Below are 20237 nucleotides of genomic sequence, written 5' to 3' on the forward strand. Positions count from 1 at the left end.
TACTATTTCCTAGAAATCCCCTTGCCTTCGTTGGCATCAACATCAACAAAACATGTTCCTACATTAATTTCTTCGCAATATGTTATTATTATAAACACATTGTCTGTGAAATTAGAACCTCGAAAGCAGTAAATTTTCCCAGACAAATGTTCCATTAATCCAAATTTACTTGAGACTTTTTTCTTTTTTAATGGTTGAAGATTTTGATACACAAGCTCTAGCACTCTACTTTCACAAGTCAGAGGCTGTTTCCCAAATACACTTTGGCATACATACATAATTTCAAGGACGGCACCTTAAAAACATACATAGGAGATATCTAACAAAAATATATCTTGCATATCAATATACTTATTTATAATTACTTTGATTTATTTATTCAATCTGATTTTGTTTTTTTGGTTCTTCAGATTGAGTCATCTGAGAAATGAAAGGAACAGTTAGAAGATTGATGGGAGAGCAGGCGCTTAGGTGGTGGAACTGGATAGGGGGAGCCATGTAAGGAAGACTTGGCCTTCTTCTTGAGTTCATCAGAATCCAACCTTGAGGACTGATCAACAGGTCTGATTTCTTTGAGCATAGCCACGACGTCCTTCATGGTGGGACGATCCTCAGGCCTAGTGCTGACACATAGGAAGGACACAGCCAGAGTCTGAAGCATCTCATGCATGGCTGGGTCAGCCCTGCCTCTGAGCTTTGGGTCCAATATATCAGATGGGTCACCCTTATTGGCTAAATGGTTCCGAACCCACTGAACCATGTGCGCACCACCTGGCAACGTCGGGTCCAGAGGGTGCCTCCCAGTTAACACCTCCAAAAGAACCACTCCATAGCTATACACGTCGCTCTTCTCTGTGATTCTCTGCATTGATGCATGTTCTGCACATTTACCAAAACAATTCAAATCATCAATACATAAGATTCTGTAAACAAGCTTTTCAGGTTTGAAATGACAATATATATATATATATATATATATATATATATAGTATACTATACCTGGGGCCATGTATCCGTAAGAACCAGCCAGATATGTTTTATGAAGTGGTTTAGGATCAGAATGATGATGATGAGGGTCGTCTTTTTCATTAACGATTCTCGCTAAGCCGAAATCTGCGAGATAAGCCTGAAACCTGTTGCCCAGTAAGACGTTCATGGCCTTGACGTCGCCGTGGAGTATTGGAGGGACGCAATCGTGGTGTAAATAAGCTAGCGCGTGAGCCACACCCACCACAACCTCGTACCTGGTTTCCCAATCTGCACTTCCTTTTCCGGAACCATGAAGCATCGAGCTGAGGCTGCCGTTGGGGAGGTAGTCGTAGAACAGGAGCTTGATGTTCTTGTTGGATCCCCAACCCAGGAGTCTCACGATGTTCTTGTGTCGGATTGAACCCAGAGTTCGAATCTCGGAATCGAACGCTCCGGATTCTTCTGAAGACCACATTTTTTTAACGGCCAGCTCGCCGATGGAGCTGTTGGGGATTGTTACCCGGTACACCACCCCGGAGCTTCCTGTGCCGATCACGTTGGATGACGTCAGGCTCTTGATGACATCATCAATGGAGGAGATTTCGAGCTTCTGATAAAAAGTCAGCTCCCATGAGCTATCTTCCATGATTGCCCTGTTTTGAATATGAGAACGTACCAATGCATAGATTGTGAGCAGTACAAGTACTGCACTTATGCTTAAGAGAATGGACATGATGAACTTCATTGCTGATCTGGCATGGACTTTACTGGGTCCCACTCCGTCGACCGGAGTCAAACCGTCGGCGCCGGATATGTAGAGGCCTTTATTTGGGGTGAGGTCGCTTAAAGGCAGGTTTTTGAAAAATGGGGTGTCGGGTAATTCACCAGAGAAGTCGTTGAAGGAGACGTTTAACGAAACAAGATTTTGAAGGTCAGAGAGAGAGTTTAGGTTCCCTGAGAGGTTGTTGTGGGAGATATCAAGTACACCCAGTTTGGTGAGAGCGGAGATTTGGGATGGGATTTGGCCAGAAAATTGATTGAAGCTAAGATTTAAAGAGATTTCCAATGATGGGATTTGACCCAATTGCTTTGGAATTTCTCCAGAAAATTCATTGCTTCCCAGGTCTAGAAGTTGAAGCTTAGAACAAGATGAGATCTCTTCTGGGATTTTTCCGTTGAGTTGATTCCTTCCCAGATTGAGTTTGGTTAGTTCACTCAATGAACCAATGGTACCACTCAGCGAACCAGTGAGCCTATTATCTGAGAAATCTATCAATCGAAGACTTCTGGGGAGAGCCTCTGGGAATGAACCTGTGAGAGAATTTGAATGAAGGTCAATAAACTCAAGTTTCTCGCATCCAGATAATGTTGAAGGAATCTGCCCCACAAAATGATTGCTGCTCATATCCATGAAGTTGAGGTTCTTCAAGTCTCCTATCTCAGCTGGAATGGACCCAGAAAATTTATTTCCGTTCAACCTTAACCTGTAGAGACTTGCGCAGTTTCCTATATCAGGAGGAACAAAGCCTGATAGTTCATTGGAAATAAGCAAGAGTTTAGTGAGATTCCTCAACCCAAAGAGTGATTTTGGTATTGAACCAATCAGACTGTTGTAAGACAGATCAATTGCCTCGAGACCTTTGCACTCAGACAGACTCTCTGGGATTTTCCCAGTGAGCTTGTTCCGCCATGCAAAGAACAGATTCAAGCTTTTCAATTTTCCTATAAGAGCAGGAATCTCTCCAGAAAGAGCATTGTTGTCAACTTCCAACTGAGTCAGAGAAGTGCAGTTTGTAATCTCTGGAGGTATAGTACCTGTCAACTGGTTAACACTTAGCTGGATTTCTTCAATATTTGAAAGCATCCCAAAGCTCCTTGGTATGCTTCCAGTGAGGAGGTTTTCTGAAAAGTCTATGACTTTGAGCTCTGTGCAGCTTCCAAGCTCTTCTGGGATTGTCCCCACTAGACTGTTCTGCCATAAGAGAATACTCTGAAGCTTTCTGAGGTTTGCAAGTTGACGTGGGATTGGACCCGAAATAGAGTTCTGATACAAGTACAAATTCTGCAGCTCACTGCAATTCCCAATCTCCTCCGGAATTGAGCCTGACAAGAGAGTTGTGTAAATAGCTATTGTTTGGATGTTCTTCAGCATCCCTATTGAAGAAGGAAGGTTCCCAGAAATGCTGGTTTCTGCAAGGCCTAACATGACCAAGCTGGTGCAGTTTCCAATCTCCCATGGCAGCTCACCTTTAAGGTTCTTATTCCCACCTGCTCTGAAAACTTGAAGCCTTCTTAAGGACCCCAAACTCTTTGGGATTTCACCACTGAGCTGGTTGTCGAAGAGCGTCAAATTCACAAGACTCGAGAGATTCCCAATGTTGGATGGAATATTACCTTCAAGAAAGTTTGTATGGAGAGACAAACTCTCGAGTTTACTCAGCCTGCAAATATCTTCTGGTATTTCACCTGAGAGAGAATTCCCACTGAGATCAATAGAAACAAGCTCCCCATAGTCTCCAATTTCTCCTGGGATAGAACCTGTGAGGTTGGTTGCTGACAGGACAAGAACCTTCAAAGACCTGAGAGCTTGAAAATTTGAAGGCAATGAGCCTTTCAGGTCCACAGATTTCAAGCTTATCTCCTCCACATCCCCTCTGGAGTTGCAGTGAACACCAACCCATTTGCAAGGGCTTGAATCTAAAGGACTCCAAGATGCTAGTAGTACATCTCCTGTACTGTTCAAACTGTTCTTCCATGCAAGAAGAGCTTGGCCTTGGTCATCGATGGAGTAGCAACATGAGGAGAAGAAGAGGAGGAGGAGAGAGTTTATTGAGAGAACTAAGGTGAAGGAGGAGAATCTGGCAGAAAGTGAGCGATTTCTTAAGCCTCCAGGCATTGCTGAAGAGAGAGGAGAAGAACAATAAGGGAAGTGTATTGGGATTGTAGAGGGGGAAACCCCATGTTTTTGTTTATAGATAATGAAGAAGGAAAGAAGATCTGGATCCAAGAGCCAGCTTCTTCTTTATTCTTTTATTATTGTAATGGGTTTTGTTGTCTAATGATGAAGACATTGTCTTACCCATATTGGTTTTTTAACAATTCCAGCTAAACAATTTGGCTCTTTATATTGTGTCTCCCCATTTAACATCTCTAGTATTGGGTTGAACTCTTCTGGTTTTTGCTGTCTGAATGGATTCCAACAAGTTACTCCCATCAGTTAGTGCCTCATAATGAATGAATGGGTAAGGATATGATAATTTTTAATTATTTGGATTCAAAGTTTGTAATATTAGTTTAGAAAATAAAATCAACTAAATAACCCAATTAGCATATATTAAACTTAATTTTTTTAACAGATTTTAAAATTATCAGATCAATATTTAAATAAAATTATAACTAAAAAATATAATTTTTATCAACAAAAATTCTAAAAATAAAATCTCAAAAATTTTCATTAACATAGCTAGATTGAAAAGGACATTTAAATCTAGACAGAGGCAAAAGATATTCAATAAAAAAAGGATGGATATAAAAATTGAGAAAGAGACTAAAAATGATGTAAATTTCAAGTAAGATAGATATGTGTTGCCCACGTGGACACTACTATTATGTTGTTCATCTTTATATGGTCATTATTTTTCATCTTCAAAATACTGAGTTGATATGGTTAGTAGGAAACAAGCACTATGAATAGTGAAAATTGTGATTGGTGAATCACTTTTGTTTAGAATGGGTCATTTTATTAAATTTATTTAGATTTAGATGGGTTTTCATTTCTCACACACAGTGAAAGGCTTATTATCAATCAGAAGAGACGCTATTATCATATCAAAGTGATTAGTTAATTAAATTTTTTTGCCTGAAATTAGTTAATTTAATTTGAGAGTTTAGGCTATGGGTTCTCTTAATCAAAATCATAATTATCTTCCATTTGCTTAAAAAACTTGGCCCATTTGTGGTCCATCTCTTTTTATGTGGCTCCTGTTCATTAATCACTCACATGTGGTTCCTACTTGTTCCTCTTCTTTCAATTTTTATCTGTAAAATCATGCGTTTCTTTTGCAGACAAAATTATGTTCATCTCTACTATATATAAATAGTGTGGTTATTTATATTACTTATGATGTAAATTTAGGTAAGTTGGGTCATCTCAATTAAAAAAAATAGATAAAAGAATGCACATGAAGAAATTTAATTATGATTTCCTGAAAAATGAGGGGAAAAAAAATACAAACTATGGGATATCTTGTGACACCTTTGTGTAACTTTAATTCTAATTTTTTAACTGTTTGTTATATTATTGTAAAAGATCTGAATCTAATTAATACTAACAGTATGTTCAGTAATATTGTTTAATGGTATGATTTCAATCTTGGTCATTTTAATTATCTTCTTATTTTAATAAAAGCTCACTATTAATTACGACTACGCTTAAAAAATTAAATATGTATAGCTTAGACTAAACAAATTGATATAACCAAAGTTAAATCTCTATCATATTCTGTCTAATTTAATTTCCTATCATATCACATCACATGCTTGCCTCTATAATTAAGCCTAGCTAGGCTTTGAATATCCATAATTATTTTTTTGACCAGCCTTTGGATATCCATAATTAAGTAACTTAGTTTAATAAATAAATCAATAAAAAAAATCTAGTATGGATTCATTTGGATTTGTTTATATAAAGATTGAGGGAAAGCATGTGAAATCTGATAAAGACTTGAAGTGCACATGGCCTGGGGTGGGGGGGGGGTGAGGAATATGAAAATTAAAAGAAAAATAAAAAGTTTTAATTAATAATATTAAATTTGGTCGTATTGTGTTGTTGCTTCTGCCATAAAGAATTAAAAGAAAATTAATTAATCAAGAAAAGGCTTAGTGACCTTAAGTGGAAGGGACAACGTTGGATATTAAATTGGTATTATTGGAAAATCAGAGTCATATGACTCCCAGAAAACAAAACATTATCTGTTTGAAATTCAAATATTTTACAGTGGCTCATCCCACCATGTGATCATGATCAGTCACAGGCTAAACAAGAAGAAATTCTAAAGGAATTAAAATACTGAGTTTTCAAATATTACTGATGTGTTAATATATTTTTGTAAATTAAAATATTATTATTAAGAGTCCTGATGCGAATGGTTATTATTAATTACCAAGAAGATATTTGTCTGTGAATTTTTTTTTAAAAAAATCAGACATTATGTGACTTATACGCTTCCTTCTGTTTCAGATTATTAAAATGGGAATAAAATTTTACTGAGAGCCGTTTTAACTCTTTTTTTTTCAAATTATTAATTAAGAAAGATCTCTTTCAAAGTTAAAAAGGCATGTTTGTTATGTATATTATAATGTTAGGTTATATCTTTTTTCCTTGGCCAGCGATGTTCGGTTAATTTTTAAAAGCATTTGGAAGAGTGTAATAGAGATTCTATGGACATCAGCTTCGATATTTAAAAATAATTTTTGAGTACAGCTTAATGTTAATGAACATGCATTATCGTGTTAAGAATGTTAGTGCGTGGGTGTGCATGCATGATGTATATTTATTATCTTTTATCTAATTATAAATTTGCCACCTCAAAGCAATTATTCTTGAAGGATTATTTTTAAAATGTTAAAATTATTTTATTGTTTCTCTCTATTGAAAATGATTAGAAATTGATCAGATTTTCCTGATTAGAAAATTAACTGTGCAAAGTACTAGCTCTGATTTTTGAAATAAGAGCTAGATTGACTTTTAATTTAATCTTAAGTACATAATGCATTAATCTATTTTGCCTCTCATATTTATTTATTTTTTAAAAGTAGTCCTTTTAAGGGTTATACATGTTAAAAGTTTTATCAAATGATAATTCAAAGGTATGTTAGAGAAAACAACATTTATTTATTACAAATAATTAACTTAACTAATTTTTTTAATCTACTCAAATTAATCAACTAACTCTTATACTAGAGTTAATTGACCAATTTGAGTAGATTAAAAAAGTTTGTTAAGGTAGTTATTTTTAATAAATAGATATTATCTTTTCTAAAATATCATTGCCGGTCATGTATATTAGCTATAATTATTATTTGATGAAATATTTAACATGTGCAATTATTACAATAATTACTTTTAAAAAATAGATAAATATAAGAAAATAATGGATTAAGATTTTATATTTAGGACTAAATTACAAGTCAAACTAGTTCTTATATTAATGATTAGAAGTAGTATTAAGAATCAAAGATAGTATACCAAGTCTTTGAGCATGTGCAATTCTTCTTTAGTCATGCACAACATATTTTTAATTATTTTCAAATATCTTCTATTTTTCACATAATTGTTACACATAGTTAAAAAGTACTTTCACCCACCGAAAAATTGTTGTACCTGGAGTTTTAAAACAAATTTAATGTATTTTGCCATAATTTTTTAATCATTGACTTCCAAACAATTTACAAAAATTAATAAATATACAATAATTGTATGATCTATAAATTGTGAATAATATAACTTGATTTTCTAAACTTTTAACAGTCTGTTAAAAAAAATATTTTTTTTCCTAATCACAACGGCAAGCCAAAAGAAATGAATGATGTGAATGGGATTAGGAGCAAACCCTAAAAAATGAATCTTAAAGATGATTAATTAGCACCCTTGAATTTGATATGGATACATTGAACATCCTTAACTTTTAAACATTTGATGACTGTGCTTAGGTGCATTATGAATCTTTTGATGCCTCTAAGAATGTTAGTTTATTTGATCCTTTATTTTTTTTTAAAAAGAAAAAGAAAAATTAAAAGTGTTAATTTCAACTTACACAAAAGGTTTTCCATTTAATCAATAAATAATGAGGCTACATTCAATGAGTGGGACACAATAATTTAATAATTGTGGAAAGGGTGTGATCCTCAAAGTGCAACCCCACCACTAATTGAATAGTTAAGTTTTATTATTCAAAGAAAGAGAGAGGATTTCTTTGTAATTAATTAGAGAGCTTGAGACACACGAATGGGATGATGTCATTTGTGTTTTTATCTTCTTTTTTTTTGGTCAAACACTTGTGTTTTTATCTAATCACCAATTAAAAAGTTTTAACCAACGACACCCCCTTTTGCATTTCTTGTTAGTTAATTAGTCTAATCACATCAAGATCAAAACTCACAGCAAATTTACCCTCTTATATTATCAAATCTAAAAAAATTATTTATGCAATTAATATGATTTCTGTTGCCATAGTATTTATGACTCAACAGCAAATTATCCTCATCACAACAGCAAATATGTTTTTATGAGGTTTTAAGATTTTGTCATTTAAATTTTTAGTTCAAATTTTATTGTTTTTTTTTAAAAATAACTTATTTTGAATTAATTTTAGTCGTTTATTAATTTATTGATCAAAATTAAAAAATGGCAAATAAAGACCCCAATATGTGAAATTGTTATCTGAAACCCTCAATTTGAAAAATGACAAATAAAAACCCGGTCTCATATTATAAATATAAAATCTTGATAAAATGTTTGAAATATACCAAATGATAAGTTGACTATGAGAAATAATAAGTTTACTTTAGTTAATAACAATTTCAGTTGACTAAACCACAACTTAGCTGAGGGGCATTTCAGACATTTTACCAAAATTTTATATTTACAACATGAAACCGGATTTTTATTTGTCATTTTTCAAATTGAGGGTCTCAAATAGTAATTTTACGTATTGGGATGTCTTTATTTGCCATTTTCTCATCAAAATTTATCTTTTACAAAATTTGAAAAATATTTTTTAACAAATTTATTTTCTTAGGAAAATTTGAGGAGATTCATTCACCTAAATTCCAATGTTTTTATTTCGATTTTGCATGGGCTTTCTCTGTTATTTTCAATTTACTCCTCGCGTTTTTAAGGGAGCTTAATTAACATGTTAAAAATGGGGGATGAAATTAAAAAGAGATTAACATGTCTATTCTGTCATATAATCTTCCATCACTCATGACTTTACCCAATTGAACATGATTTTAGATCTCAATAATTAACTAAAATACCATAACCATCAATTTTTAATGGGTCCATTATTGATGATGTCATTACGATAAGATCATTGGTTGAAACAAAGTTACTTTCCGCAACCCAAATTATTCAATCAAAAGAGAGGTGACTGCATGATGAGAAGTCCTAAGTAAACTCAATTTACAAAATAATTTTATGAACCATGATTAATTATAGAAAAATAAAAGGATACATATAACATGCTTTTTATAAGATATGAATAACAGAATTACCTAGATAAAAAAAATATAACTTATTTTTTAAAAACACTCTTATTTATGAAACAAATGAGTGAGAATGAGCAAAAAAGATAATTAATATTCTGACACAAACCAATATCTCTATAAAAATGTTCTCTTATATTCGAGACTAAAGAGAGCATTTTAATTACATCCCATTTTCTAAGATAATCCCATATGGCTACCAATAAATTTTTCAATGAAAATTAAACTTTAACATATCTATTTAAGATTAGTCAATTCAATTTCTAATTTTTTAGATAAATTCCAAGTTTGCTTCAAATTATTTGCAATAAGGCCTACCCTAAAGGGGTGGACGTAGGGAAGGTATAGTAATGTACTATCAAGAGACAGTTTTGTCCTGAAGGGAAGGCACACGTGCAATGAAAGAGTGAGCAATTAGTGAATGGGATTGCACATCATGTGGACTTTTGAATCCCCAAACAGTAATTATAAATTGATCCATCCAAAAACAAGATTTGTCACTTGACATCAACCCTTAGATCCCATCAACAATCTCTTCATCACAAGGGTCCCATCTTCCCCGAAAAGATATACGAGCTGCCAAGTTGCTCAGCCCCATTTCACACACGTATGCACATTAAGATCATAATCATCACCTTCAATAATATGCAATTTAATAATTTCTTGTTTCGTTCTAATCTTTTGGTCCCATTTCCTCCAACTTGTGATTATAACCTAAATCGTCCACTTAATGCCACCCCTGAAACCATATATTCATAATTGGAAAACAACCTTACTTAACTATAGATAATATTGCTGTCAAATACTTGAGACTCATTTTCTAATCTATCTCTAAATATTACTTCATGCAATGGAAACATTATTTTAGACTTGAAGATTAATTCCTATCAAACCAGAAGCATCCAAAGTTAAAATACTTCTAATAAATGCAGTCATAATTTAAACTTGTATTTTTCCCTTATAAAAATAAGACTGCTTACCACATCAACCAACTGCTTGTTGGTTAAGTTTTACATCTTGTAATCAGATGATAACCAGAGATTTAGATCATATATTTACATCCATAAATTTTCATATCATCTCTTAAATCTAAGATTTATTGTACTGATAACTAAAGAGGTCCTTGTAGAAGTGAAAATATTTGTATCATTTTCGCTAGCATCCCTTCTAATTTCGCACATTACAAAACATAAAGGAATGTTGTCCTTTCTATTGAGTGGTGCTCACGAGCAAAATCTGTTAGGATGATTCAAAAGGATTAGGATGATCTCATGGATTGATTAGTTTGAATCATATTTTGGCTCTTTAGCTTTTGTTTTTCTCTCTAACTTCACTTTCCTTCTTAAGACCTTTCCAAGTGCTCCACTGAAAACTCAGCTTTGTACGCCCTCGATGATGAAGATGGGCCTGTGCCTTTCAATAATTCCATTATTAAAAGATGTAATACCACACAGAACCACGGCTTGCTCGTTCATGATCTTCATATTAAATGTCAAATCAAGGTCCAATCTCATTATATCGGTCCAAATATTTCCTTAAGATCAGGGTTTCTGTTCCCAAATCACTTTCCAATGCTATAAATTATTGGAGGTAATGGACGCAAAGTGGGACTAAGCGTCTTGACCAAAGAGTATTAAAAAATCCTCCTTTTTACCTGAACCACACTACTTTGAACACGTCCAATCAACTCCACACGTCTAGTATGCTTAGCCTTTTTTGCTTCTTCGCACTTGTGTGTGTGCACGCGTGTGCGTAAAGCACACTTCAGGGCTTTTCGCCATTTTTTCTTTTACCCCGTCCTTCATCTGTAACGCTAACATTCTGATAAGAATAAATGACAAACTCACCGGAGATAGCTGTTATAACTTCGAAGTACAAGCCACTTATTGTTGCATTTTTGTAGCAAACATCAATTCTCAACATAAGAATAGCAGTAAAAGAAGTAAACCAAAGTGTTAGATCCATGGAGCAAGAGTCAATTCGAACTATAATGCATAATTAACCTAGGTGAAAAGTTCCATAGCCCCTTCAGATCCGGAAAATGTTCTTACTTTATGGTAACCAATTAAACTATTTTTAAAAGTGGGCAGACAGATATTTGGGGGGGAAGGGGGGGTCCTGGGCAATTGTCTGGAGAAACAGGAGCTGAAGATTCAACCAACTGATACTGATTTAACCACTGATAGAATCATCCAATTCAATCAGCGTCAAAGCCTTGTGAACAATTATGTTGTCTAATGTACATGATCATGATGGTGGCAAGAATAGTAGAGTTTGAATGTGAAGATATGATGGTCCCACTTGTAATCTTTAACTTTGATCTCCAGCCTACGGTTAACAAACTACTGTGTTTTGATCATCATCACATGTTATTCCCCACCACTATACCTCAATGGTATTTTCAAGGATCACAAATGGGTCCAAGGAAAAAAAGTCTCTCTCACTAGGACTAACCAGTGTTTACAAAGGCTCTGCTGAAACTGAATTAAGAAAATTGCTAAGTTGAGCCAGGTTCATGGTTCAAAAAACAAACCAAATATTTGGCCATCATTTCAGAACTCTATTTAATCAAGGGTGAAAAGTGAAACTAAACGAGAACACCTCAGCTCCCAGCTAAGCCTGATTTGAAAGCAGTCATTCTAAATGTACTGTTTGCTAGTTTACATCCACCAGTTGTAGCTATTTTGACTTGATCAGCCAAGATATTTACCCCCCCCCCAAGGTTTTGACATCTATTTGAAGAGAAATTGCAGATTTCCTCTCATAGGCGGATTCAAGACCACTCAAATAACAAAATAAAGTTATAGCAGATAAGGTGAAAATCTGTAAGAAAATATTCTCATTATAGGAAATAATAATAATAAAAGAATCATTTATAAGAAGTAAGGGTACATGAAGCAAAGCAGTTATTTAGCACCTTGATCAGACTATGTTCATGGTTAGCAGCTTGTATCCGGGAGGTAAATGTATACTCTCTTCTAGCAGCAAGTCATAAAGATTGAGAAAAATCAGTGATTCACAACCATTGATGAAGGATTCCTTTCTATTAGAAGTGGCAACAAAAAATTTCTTTTTTGGATGGGGGGAAGGATGATACTCGAATTTACAATAGCAATGTTACCAGATCAGTTCAAAACTTCATTGAGATTCTAAGGTAACTATACAAGTCATCTACCATATAGACAAAGTGTTAACCTCACTCCCAATTAACCAAAATCAAGTCATCTACCAAAACATTTCAGAATTGAGGAGGTAAAAGCAGAAGTAAGGAATTTCATTCCAGCAGATCCTCCAGGAAAATACGATAAAGCATAATATCCAAGTGCTAGAACCTGCAAGCATAACCAAAATATTACTTTAATTGAAGATTGAATAGTTTTAGAAATAAAAATGAATCAATATCAATGATATAAGAAAAAATCCGTAGGGAAGACCTATTCCCACACCACCAGTGGAAGAAGCCATTTCATGGAATCGCACTCCATCATCACAAAAGAAATGGGCACAGGAATAAGGGTATAAGGTCTATTATAATCGCATTCTTTGCAAACAACAAATGTTGCCAAATATCATATGCAAATGCCTTTAAACAAACTACAAATCAATTGCATGCATTAACAACGATACCCAAAGGAAAATCCAACATAGAATAATTTTTCCAATCCATAGGTCCTGAGTAGAAAAAATAAAAAACAAATAGGTCCCCTCAAATTTCATTTGATACAAATAGGTCCCAAAGAATTTAATATTTACAAGATAAACTTTTATATTTACAACTCAAGTTTCTTTATTTGCAAGTTTAGCTTAACAATTTAATATATACAACTCAAACATGCAAGGGATCTATATTAAATGAAATCCAGGGGAATCATCAGCATTTAATTTTCTTGCATGAGATTTTCCCTCATTTTACCAGCACATGAGAATGATACCTGTAAAACAGAGAATACCACAGAGAGGATGTAGCTGTGAAGAACCATAGATACATATATGGTGCCGACCATGATGCCGACGAAACCCAACGTGAAAGGTAGCCTCTGAATAACAATCGCACAGAGAAGCCACAGTAAGAGGAAAGAATCAAACACATGCAATAGATCAAGGACACGGTCTTCTTTACCCAAACACACATAAATTGGAGAAGTTATTTTATCAACAGAATATAGATAGGTACCTCTTTTGATAACATGTGGACAAGCTGATTCCTTGGACCCTTGAGAGCAAAGAATGATCCAATAATAAATCCGCAGCCAAGAGTAAAGCATATAGCAAACTTTTGGGGCATAACGACCATGACGGGAAGGAACATGGTGAATGCAATGAAAATGAAGAAGATCCCAGTTGCCAAAAACAAACCAAAATACATTATTGCCTTTCCAGAAGGAACGTTACTAGTGGCAGACTGAAAGTTGCCATGTATATTGCTCACACCCTGCGAGACCCTAAACAATTATTTGGAAAAAAAATTAACTACTACTAACCAACATGTTATTTCAACATGGCATGAGCAATTCAATTATTTGAAAAAACAACTGAGCGTTATCCTGCTGTTTGTACCATCAGAAAGGGAAGCTCGAGAACAGTATCACTGACTTCTCGGCCATATTTCACATAAAGCAGAATAGAACATGCTTTTTCCACACAGAATTACATTAAAAAATTGTGTCAGTTACAGTATGCCTATGTATATTAGCAACCTGGAATAAAGAGATAATTCATGTGTTTATGCATAAATTTCTTTTAAACAAGAGTTGCTTCACACATAGGGTGGAAAAATTAAAAATGTTCTGGAATGTACTTAGAACAAATTATAGTTAATGGAACCAAATTCTGCACTGGGGCAGTTGGGCAACACCAGGTGTTAATATCTGAAAAATCTAGAGTTCAGCTTCAACAGAAAGTTTCAAAAACTTTGTATATTATCCTCTATTGAAGATGCAAACCCAGTATCCCCCTACACAAAAAATCTAATAGCGTTAGTAGTCAATTGACTTCACATCTTGCACTGAGGTTGAATTTACTCTTTATCTGGTCAGTCTGGATCCTAACTATCCAAAGTCTAGATTCTAGAAGCTGTCTTTCTACAAGAGTACCATCTTCAGAACACATGAAACAAGAGACACCATTCTGTCGAAGGTGGAATTTACACTCTATCCGGTCAGTCTTGGTCCTACTTGATCCAATTGGAAAAGCTAAAAGCCGGTCAAGAAACTTATCAGAACAGGGAATCCTGGAGAACAAATAAAACTGAAACAAAAGCATGGTATAGATGACCAGAATGGTTGGGTATTCCTCATGGCATAACCTCCAATGTTTTGTTTTTCATACAAGCTAAGACACATTTGCAGTTGATAGACAACTCTAATCATATAAGTAAATAAATTACAGAAATATAATCAAAGAGAGAAACGGACTACTTTCCCTAATAAAATTCACTTCAAATTTCACTACCAAAAAAAAAAAAAAGCTTGTTATATGTTTATCTACATCAATAAACATACAATGAGAATCTTTATTTTTCCTTTCCATAAGATTTTGTTCCGTGGAAGTGTGACGAAAATATAAGGTCTTCATATCACTTCAAATATATGCATGGAAACATCATAGAGAATCTAGCAAAAGCTCTCAGTAATATAAACTTCAAAACCAGAGCACAGACAGCATCACTTACTAATCATCACACCACATTAGGCTTATACACTGACAAGTATGCCTTTGCATTTCAATAAAAATATGATTAAAGGTACTACTTTTCCTTATAAAACCGACTTCATCACCAATCAAGGAACCTTGTTATGTGCTCATCTATATTATTAAAAATCAAGCAAAAACTGCCTTTTTCTTCGCATAATAATATAATATTGAGTTCCACGAAAGCTTGTTGAGAAGAGAGAGAAAGAAAGAAAGAAAGAAAGAAGTAGATAAAGGCGTTACATCGCTTGAGATGGCAATATTATAGAGAAAGAATGCTCAGAATTAGTCAGCATAATCTAGCAAAAGCCTTCAGTTATACAATCTCAGAAGGGAAGTACGGAAGATATCGCTGATTACTCATCAGATTACGCAAATACACTAACAACCATGCATTTGCAATAATCACATCATATGTCATCACAGGATTCACAAAGTTCAGAGAACACCACACAAAGCTGACTCTGAAATAAGAAGCCGGGGGTATGGCTTACACATTGAAAGTGCCGGCGACAGTGTCGTTGGCTGACCTAACTGCTGCTTCCAGATCGAAACCAAAACCCAAATCGGAGCTGTCTTGCGAGTTCTGTGACAATGCGTAGGAATTCCACTGGTCCAACAAAGAGGGCGAGGGTTTATTGAGATCTTCACTGTAATTGCTCTTTGAGAACCATCCCTGGGCCATTTTCTGCAACTCTTGTTCTGTTTTGCTTCCTTGGCTCTCAAAACCCAGTACCAAAACACAACCAATCAAAGAAGATATAATCACGTTTGAATTCCAGGCGCTGGGATTGTTCACAAATCAACACCTGAACGGCGAAAATGTTCTCCGCATGACTACGCGATTCTTCAGGAAAGATATCCAGAGAAAAGGAAAAATAGAGGAGTCGTGCGCTTCAGTGACTCAGTTTTGTGCCGCAACAGTCCCGATCAACTCCAAGCTTGAGTGCTCGTTACGAAAGATCGTTTCCGGTGCTTGTAGCATATCTGGGAAGAATAGGAGTGCGGACTTCGGAGAGAAACAGAGCGCGGTTAGAAAATGGCGCAAAAAACTGTTTTTGTTTCTTCGGGCCCGAAGAACATCACAAAGTTGGCACTAGGCGGTATCATCTAAACATAATGAGCAGTAGCTCCAATCCTTAAGTCTTTGACTAGGTGAACAAAATTTGTTAAGATAATTATTTATAATAAATAGATATTATTTGTATTAAAATATTATTATTAATCATGTGTATTGCATAAAATTATCATTTGATAAAATATTTAACATATACAACTATTATAAGGATTATTTTTAAAAAATAATAAATATAAAAGATAAAATAGATTATAGTTTTATATTTACAATCAAATTAATTCTTATATCAAATACGGAAGAAAATACTTAGTATATCTTTATTTGGCTTAACTCATTCAACGCAGCTTATTGAAAAACTAAAAACACCTTAGTTTTTATATTTATTATACCCTATTCTTTAATCACATATGACCAAATATTTTATTTTAAAATATTACTATTTAATTATATAGTTATGTGAAAAAAATAGTACACATGGTTATACACACTCAAATGAACCAATTTGATGAAATATTTTTAATTTTTACAAATCTATCAAGTTATTTGACTTGATCTCCATATATCTTTTTGGGTCAAGACTTGTCCTCTGCCATTAATATATTATTAAGGGAAAAAACGAATATTTCACCCATATAATTTTAAAAAATTTTAAATTAAGAATCAAATAAAAGTATGCATAATTAAAAAAAAAGTTATCCTTATATATATGGAGGAAAAATAAAGTAAAACATGGGACTTCTCACTTTTCGCACAATTTAAAACTGTGGAAGTGAGCATGAAATTTGGAATATAATACCAGGAGGAGATAACATAGAAAGATATCAAAAATTTTGGACTAAATACTAGTAGTCTTCTCCATAGGAGTCAACGATAAGTGCATAAAACTCTCAAAATACAGATGATGAGGGGAGACTCAAAATTTTCAAAAGTTGAACTTCGAATACCAAAGGCTCCTTTGCATGAGAAAAGAGGCTGCGTCGAGGACCAAACTGCATTAATCAACAAAAGAAATCAGATTCTGCAAAAAAATTTATTATCAATGTCCAAAATAGTCTTATTAACTGCATATCTGACCTCTTCTGGTACTGGCTTCAGGTTCTCACTCACATATCCCACTGAAGGTGGTACCAGTGCTCTTCTCTTTCCTGTAAATGAAACTTCCATAACTGTAAGATCCCTCAATATTTTGCCTTCTTTCATAGTGATTTAAGGATGAATTCAAATTAGTTTTGATGCTTGGCAGCGATAGAGACAATTATGTAGACAATGAAATTAGCAACCATTCTGAATGGGATGTGATTTCTGGATCAGAACAGAAGAAAAATAAGAGGTATCAAGACATTCTTTGTCAGGAGAAACTTATTTAGAGAGACAAAATCAATTGTAAAAATATATATATGCATGTCAAAGGCCATTTTTCACTGAAGAGAACAACATGCTTACACGTCCCCTTAAAATTGGATTCGTCTGTATCGAGATCTTTAAAAAGTAGTAACTAATGACGATCATCTCTGAACTTACCACCAACTCTCATGCCAGTCAGGACCTCCTTCAAGCCTTCTATCATCTGCTACAAGAATTAACCAATCACTTAATTAAAGGTTTACTGAAGAATTACCAGACTAAGAAGAGGCTCTTCCTTTGGCTTGATGCCAGATCAAGGGTTAGATGATCAATACACTAACCAATCACTACGGTCATATCTTAGTAGATGGGAAGGCATGAAACCCTTTGTCTTTAAGTTTGCAGTCTAAGTTTTGTTGGATTAATGGTCCCTATTCTTCTTCTCTTCTTCTACCCCGCATTATTCTCTCCTTTCGTGATACCAGGTATCTTAAATAACAAATATGAGTTGACAATCATAATTTAGTTTCTAAAAAGAAAAGGATTCAATTAAATCCCCCGCTACCAATGTTCATTTTAACATTTCCATTCAAGACAGGAACTTATTTTTTTAACACCATCTAAATTCCATAAATTGATTGAAAAAGCAAAAGAAAAGGGATAAACTTCATCTGGTAGCCATGTTTTGAGGTTTATCGGCCTCCATACATAGAGTGACAAGAAATTTCTGACCTGATTCTCATCCAAAGGAAGTATAACTGGTTTACTTTCTCCGCTGAATTGATCCACAGTGCTATCACGAATCACAGGATAAAAACCAAGCGACCGTAAGAGAACTAGGTTAGATATTACTGACACAAAGACGAGAAAGGGAGAATAACCAAAATATGAAACAAGAAACTGAATGATACGATGTCTGAAGTCCTACTATGATTTGGGACATGAGAATTAGTTTAATACTTTCATGTAGGTTATTAATAGGGTAAAGAAAGAATTCCACGGTATGAAGCTACCTGTAAACAAAGTATCCATTTGCACGCCTACATACATAGTTGAATTCGACTAAGTCTCCGCCACGTGCTTCTGGTCCTTCTCCTTCAACAATATCTAATATGAACATTCCAAAGAAAAGCTAATTATTTGCAAATATTAGCAACGGCTGCCTGAATGTACTAAATGCATTCCCTATTTAAAGGAGCATGGGAGGATTAAATGGTCCTCATTCATACAAAGTGATGCAATGCCAAAAAAAGAAAATGAAGCCATCCTTCACATATTGGTGATGTGCCAACCGAAAAAGCACCAGGGACTTGGATTTCTAATTCTATAAGGAGGAAAAATCAATCATTAAACCATCATGTGTTCCGGGAAGTAGCTGCAGAAATCAAATTCTCGTGTCTTCTAAATTTCATCGTCCAAACACTACCTTAAGTGTCCTTGCATGAACATTTGTTCTAGCATGTATGCCACTTCTTCTCACAGAAAAAGAAGTGGACAAAAAGAAAGAGAGAAAAAGAAGCTTCATGAGAGGAAGCTTAGAAAGCTTTGTACCTTGAATCCTCACTCCACTGTCAAGCTTAAAAGTCCTAGATGCTTCACATTAAAAATAATAATCACTTATCACAATATATAGAAAGATTATGATTCATGAAAGTAAAAAAGAAAAAAGGTTTAAAAAGGGAAAAAGGCAGATGAACCGCAAGACTTCAGGTTCCTTCATCTCTGGCATTATTGGTGCAGCCAAAATCGAACGAGTATTACATATGTGGCTAAGCCCCACAAACTGTAGAATTAGCCTTCTTGAAAATCTTTTGAGTGTTAATACAAGCGTGTTGTCTGAGCTTACGGGCGCCATATATTTGACATTTCCATTCTCAATGCAACTGGTTCAAGCAATATTTGACGGAGGCAGTGATTTATAACATTGAATAAAATAGGAAAACAGAACACGATAAGCACTCGAATGATTCAGAAAATTAAACAAAATCATGACTACGAATTCCTCATAACGGAAAACACAGAGAGGAAATGACCAAGGCTGTGAATCTGCGAAAAGGTTCACAATCCGAGAGCACAAATGGAATGAAAAAGAGGGAAATTATCACCTCGGAAAGGGGGAATAGAGAGGCGAAGCATGGAAGGGGAACAGAGCAAAACGATGAAAATCCCATTCTTCAGGTTGCGAAGGCGTCTGCAGGAACAGAGCATACACATTAATAATTATAAATTCCTCTCACAGCGATTCATTATCTTCAAAGAAGTACATGTGCTTTCTGGTAAAAAAAAAAAAAGACGTACATGTGCTTTCGTTAATAACTAATTATAACTAATTCTCTAATCAAATTTTAACATTTCAGCCTTTTTTTCCTCACTTCAACGCATATATAATGGACTCTGACTACCTCTAAGCCTTGAAGGAAAAAACTGTGTTTAGATACCATGATTTTAAAAGTGTTTTTGTAAATATATAAAAGAGTCTGTCTTGTTTTGAAAAAAGTGTTTTTGAAAAGCACTTTTCCATCTTGCTAAACACCCCTTAATCAAATAAAAAAAATTAATTATAGTAAACATAGCTAAGTGGACCTAAGTTTTATTTTAAAAAATGAATAATACTTTGTTCACGTCAAGATAAATCATAATTTAAATCAAACACAAATAATATGATCATTCTTATACATCAGCCAGTGTGGGATAGCCAAGGTTTTGCCAAGGGGGTGTTTGGCTCTCTTCCCAAACCATGGTTTGGAAAAAAAATTTGCCAAACACCCCTCAAAAATCTGAAACCATGGTTTTGGGGAGACCATGTTTTGGCCCCCCAAAACCTTGGTTTCGGATAAGGACGAAGGAGCTACTTCTGAGCTGCTTTAATAATTGACCGTTGGTGGCCTAG

The 20237-nt window shown here is 34.5% G+C and overlaps 3 protein-coding genes across 4 annotated transcripts; all 3 read right to left on the bottom strand.

The window, feature by feature from the left end:
* Positions 1–154: 154 nt before the first annotated feature.
* LOC114728737 (LRR receptor-like serine/threonine-protein kinase) lies at positions 155–4056 on the bottom strand. Its single transcript, XM_028915680.1, has 2 exons — positions 1000–4056; positions 155–879 (listed from the first exon to the last, which is right to left on the bottom strand). The coding sequence occupies exons 1-2, from the start codon at positions 3863–3865 to the stop codon at positions 407–409; spliced, it is 3339 nt and encodes a 1112-aa protein (XP_028771513.1). The 5' UTR covers positions 3866–4056; the 3' UTR covers positions 155–406.
* An 8117-nt stretch (positions 4057–12173) lies between these two features.
* LOC114728741 (protein transport protein SFT2) lies at positions 12174–16007 on the bottom strand. Of its 2 annotated transcripts, none has more exons than XM_028915684.1 (4): positions 15456–16007; positions 13409–13676; positions 13167–13271; positions 12174–12566 (listed from the first exon to the last, which is right to left on the bottom strand). In XM_028915684.1, the coding sequence occupies exons 1-4, from the start codon at positions 15608–15610 to the stop codon at positions 12456–12458; spliced, it is 639 nt and encodes a 212-aa protein (XP_028771517.1). In that variant the 5' UTR covers positions 15611–16007; the 3' UTR covers positions 12174–12455. The 2 variants fall into 2 exon arrangements, with proteins under 2 accessions (XP_028771517.1, XP_028771516.1); XM_028915683.1 differs by having other exon boundaries at positions 15420–16007.
* A 777-nt stretch (positions 16008–16784) lies between these two features.
* On the bottom strand, positions 16785–19422 carry LOC114728742 (peptidyl-prolyl cis-trans isomerase FKBP16-1, chloroplastic-like). Its single transcript, XM_028915685.1, has 7 exons — positions 19045–19422; positions 18899–18933; positions 18361–18454; positions 18080–18140; positions 17525–17570; positions 17078–17148; positions 16785–16992 (listed from the first exon to the last, which is right to left on the bottom strand). Exons 1-7 carry the CDS (start codon positions 19200–19202, stop codon positions 16891–16893), a joined length of 567 nt encoding a protein of 188 aa, XP_028771518.1. The 5' UTR covers positions 19203–19422; the 3' UTR covers positions 16785–16890.
* Positions 19423–20237: the final 815 nt, after the last annotated feature.

The sequence above is a fragment of the Neltuma alba genome, unplaced genomic scaffold (genome assembly GCF_004799145.2).
Source record: "Neltuma alba isolate B1F8T4 unplaced genomic scaffold, ASM479914v2 tig00012567_pilon, whole genome shotgun sequence".
NCBI classification, from domain to species: Eukaryota; Viridiplantae; Streptophyta; class Magnoliopsida; order Fabales; family Fabaceae; genus Neltuma; species Neltuma alba.